The sequence below is a fragment of the Panicum virgatum genome, chromosome 6K (genome assembly GCF_016808335.1).
Source record: "Panicum virgatum strain AP13 chromosome 6K, P.virgatum_v5, whole genome shotgun sequence".
Classification (NCBI taxonomy): domain Eukaryota; kingdom Viridiplantae; phylum Streptophyta; class Magnoliopsida; order Poales; family Poaceae; genus Panicum; species Panicum virgatum.
The window spans coordinates 4,166,963-4,170,807 of record NC_053141.1 but is presented as its reverse complement, the minus strand read 5'-3'; the positions used below and the strand labels follow the sequence as shown (position 1 = coordinate 4,170,807).

Below are 3,845 nucleotides of genomic sequence, written 5' to 3'. Positions count from 1 at the left end.
GGCTCGAGGGATCAACCACTGAAAACATATCGAGATGGATCAGCAACGAATCAACTGCGAACAGCGTCACAAAGATGGATCTTCTCAAATCCCAACCATCAGAGTTTTTTTTCCTCGAACAGCGCAGGAGAACTGCGCGTCATTTCATTAAGGTAGAACCATCAGAGTTATACTAACAGACGCAAGCAAAGCTTCGCAGCAGCGGAGAGCTTAGTAGAAAGCTTGGCATTTGTTTATTCAGTTATCCACGTCAACATCATTCTGAATACAAGACAACAAACAAACAAACATGATACAAGACAACAAACAGACAAAGGTGCTACCAGCTAATACAATACAAGCTTCCGGGTATTATTGGGTAATTTATCAGAAGGAACAGTGCTAAATTATCATCGGACCCTTCACAACTTTTGACAAGGAAAAGCCTTCATTCAGCCTCCTCTTTGGTGTTCTATTAGACTTCGAGGTACTTGCTGGCGGTGTGCACATCCTTGTCCCCTCGTCCGCTGCAGCTCACCACCACCCTCACGCCGTCAGGCAGGGTCGGGCAGAGCTTCTCAAGGTAGGCGAGGGCATGGGAGGTCTCCAGGGCGGGGATGATACCCTCCAGACGAGAGACGCGCTTGAATGCTGCATGTGAATGTCGTCATGGGATCAGATACTGAACACAGCATTCAGGACAGAAAATTGTGGGTACACTACTGAAAATGTGATTCGTTGGCTTCTCAAGGTAGCCAGTGAATCACATCTTGCTGATTGTACATATTTAAAATACTGCAAATGTGATGCCTTCACGGATTAAAATTTCCAGCAATTTGAAACGCTCCACATGGGGTGCCACCACTAGGATTTTTTAAAATAATTTGAGGCCCAAATGGACAAACTGCGATTGTACTGATATTCGTAGACAGCTGACACCCCCAGTAACTTTTATTATTGCTATTCCCTCCATCCCCAAAAAAAATGTTCGTTTAGAAAATCTTGGATAGAATAGTAATATCCTAAAATGTCCTTGATACCCCAATTAAGTATCCATAATTGGCTTTGCAAGCCGAGATAAATGCATGCATCGGTTAACTCTAAGTACAACAGGAGTAAATGTCAGAGCTGTTCTGCGTCAGATTTTTGGGCTTCCATTTAGTTGTTTGACCTGGCCGTCTCAGGGCACGAGAACAGGAAGCTCGACTTTGTGAACTGGAGAGTTTTATAATGGTCTGAATGCTAGATGAAGAATCTTTGTGGGACAAATTTAGAGGTTAAACGAACAGGCTTTTTGGGCCGGAGGGAGTACTTAGCACGTAGACCGGGATCTTGCACCAGTTACATCAGGAAAATTCAAAATGTACATGCTGTTAATCAGGGTGTTCAAAGCTCACACCAACCTGATGCTATCAGCATTCAGTTGGTAGATTGGAAATCAACTAGACAAAGTTGGTGCAGACATTAAAAAAGATGTTAAGGTACAGAGAGATGAACATACCATCCAGTGCCTCCTGATCTGTCACACTGTCATACTCAGCACGTCCAATATCCTTCAAGAAACTGTGCTCAGGTCCAACACCAGGGTAGTCCAGCCTATGATTCAAAAAAAAATGGATACTTTAGCTTGCACTGTGTAACACAAAAGTCCTGTGAATGTTTGTAAACATGAATCAAACTTACCCTGCACTGATGGAGTGGGGTTCAATAACTTGTCCATCAGCATCCTGCAGCAAATAGCTCATTGAGCCATGGAGAACTCCAACTTCACCCTTTGTCAAAGTTGCTGCATGCTTGTCAGTATCAACACCATGACCAGCCGCTTCCACTCCTATCAGTCTCACATCTTGATCATCAACAAACTCATGGAAGAGGCCCATAGCATTGGATCCACCACCAACACAAGCAACCAACACATCAGGCTTGCCACCCCACTTGTCCATGGCCTGCCTCCGGGTCTCCTGGCCAATAATCTTATGGAACTCCCTCACCATCATTGGGTATGGGTGCGGACCAGCAACCGAGCCCAAGATGTAGTGTGTGGTCTCCACGTTAGTGACCCAGTCACGGATAGCCTCCGAAGTCGCATCCTTCAGGGTTGCTGTCCCAGAATGCACTGCCCTGACCTGTTATTTATTTAGCAAAAAGGAAGCAAGAAATTGATGAGGAAAGTGTGCCATGTTACTCATAGAGGATGCTTTTCTTAATAAGTACTACTGCTGCATGTGCAGGTCCACATTTAATTTAAGAAAGATGGATGTTTTCACCATACCTCTGCACCAAGAAGCCTCATCCTGAAAACATTGAGCGCCTGCCTCTCCATATCTTGGGCACCCATGTAGATGATGCACTGCAGCCCAAAACGGGCGCACACCGTGGCAGTGGCAACACCGTGCTGGCCAGCCCCGGTCTCGGCAATGATGCGCTGCTTCCCAAGCCGCTTGGCGAGCAAGGCCTGCGCGACAGCATTGTTGATCTTGTGGGCGCCGGTGTGGTTCAGATCCTCCCTCTTGAGGTAGATGAGCGGGCCTGTGCCATCGGCGCGCTTGTAGTGCTCGGTCAGGCGCTCCGCGAAGTACAGGGGGCTCTCACGGCCGACGTAGTCCTTGAGGATGCCGTCAAGCTCTTTCTGCAAAGGAGGAGAGCAGGGTCAGACATATATCTTGAATGCTGTCCACAAATGTAGAATGATATAGTCGCAGCCATTCCTCGTGACTGAAGGATCACAGGATACGCTGATAAAGTACTATATAAATATTGACAGACTGTATGCCTTTTTCAATTAAACAGGCAGATTTATGGTTTGATTTCGAATCATCACATGGTGGGAAAAAAAAAGTGCACCACACAGGCTTGAGAATCCTCTTGGGGTGGGTCCTTGCCCCTGATCAGAAACAGTGGAACGCTAGTTTCTTCAGTACGCTCCTACACGGGCTTGGGTAGTGGAAGGGGAGGGGACACCACACAGGAAACGAAGCAATCGGCGAATCGAACCCACTCAGGGGACAATTTTTGTTGCGGCATCCCCCAAGTACCGCGAATCACACATCGGGAACCATCAGGTCAAGCAAACCACATCACGATCGAACGAGGGAGCCCGAATCGCTCAAATCCTCCCAACGAGTAAAAATGGATCTCCGAGCCCCCAACGACTAGGGAATCCCGCGAATCCGAATTTCGACAGAGGGAGGAGGAGGCGGCGCGCGCCCTCACCTGGAACTCGTCGTCGGTGGCGAGCGCGTGGAACGCGGCCTCGAGCTCGGTGAGCGCGTGCATCAGCGTCTCGGGCACGTACTTGCCCCCGAACTTGCCGAACCTCCCCATCGCGTCGGGCCTCGGCAACCCCGCGACAGCCGCGCCGCTCCCCGCCTCCAGGGCCACCGCCTTCGCCGGCTGCATTGCCGCCGCGGCCCTCCTCCTCCTCCCCGGACCAACGGACGCCGCCGCCGCCACCCTCAGCACCGCGCGCGCGGGTCGCGCGCTCCCCGCGGCGGCGCGGGACGACGGGGCGCTGGCGCGGCTAGGGCTGGTCCCGATTGCGGCGGTGGCCATGGGTGCGGGGGTGTGGATAGAGACGCCGAGGCGGGGGTGTGGATGTGGGGTTGGGTGGTGGGGCGAGCGGGTACCCGAGCGGCGGGTATATATCGTGGTGGCCTTTGGAATTTCCGGCCGGGGTAGGTGGGTCCAGTGCGGCCCGGGTGGACCCGGCGCACGGCCGGTCCAGGGGCTCGCGGAGCGGCGCGCCGGCGTCCCCGACGTGGCTCCGCGGGCGGTGCTGGTGGGCCGGGTGCAGGGAGGATGGGTGAGGTTGACTGGACCGAGCGCGGGCCCACCGGATCGGGAGATCGGGAGGGGTGGTGGTGACT

The 3,845-nt window shown here is 52.1% G+C and overlaps 1 protein-coding gene across 1 annotated transcript; it reads right to left on the bottom strand.

The window, feature by feature from the left end:
• Positions 1 to 210: 210 nt before the first annotated feature.
• LOC120711334 (tryptophan synthase beta chain 1-like) lies at positions 211 to 3,604 on the bottom strand. The gene is made up of 5 exons (XM_039996826.1): positions 3,193 to 3,604; positions 2,252 to 2,608; positions 1,663 to 2,105; positions 1,481 to 1,575; positions 211 to 630 (listed from the first exon to the last, which is right to left on the bottom strand). Exons 1-5 carry the CDS (start codon positions 3,529 to 3,531, stop codon positions 455 to 457), a joined length of 1,410 nt encoding a protein of 469 aa, XP_039852760.1. The 5' UTR covers positions 3,532 to 3,604; the 3' UTR covers positions 211 to 454.
• Between the last annotated feature and the right edge of the window lie 241 nt (positions 3,605 to 3,845).

What these genes read in the sequence shown, in the direction of transcription:
- LOC120711334 (XM_039996826.1), bottom strand. Translation starts at nt 3,531, where the DNA reads ATGGCCACCGCCGCAATCGGGACCAGCCCTAGCCGCGCCAGCGCCCCG. An exon ending in CCCCACTCCATCAGTGCAGG is followed by an intron (nt 1,576 to 1,662) that starts GTAAGTTTGATT and finishes TTTGAATCATAG; the next exon opens with GCTGGACTACCCTGGTGTTG. An exon ending in AGATCAGGAGGCACTGGATG is followed by an intron (nt 631 to 1,480) that starts GTATGTTCATCT and finishes ATTCACATGCAG; the next exon opens with CATTCAAGCGCGTCTCTCGT.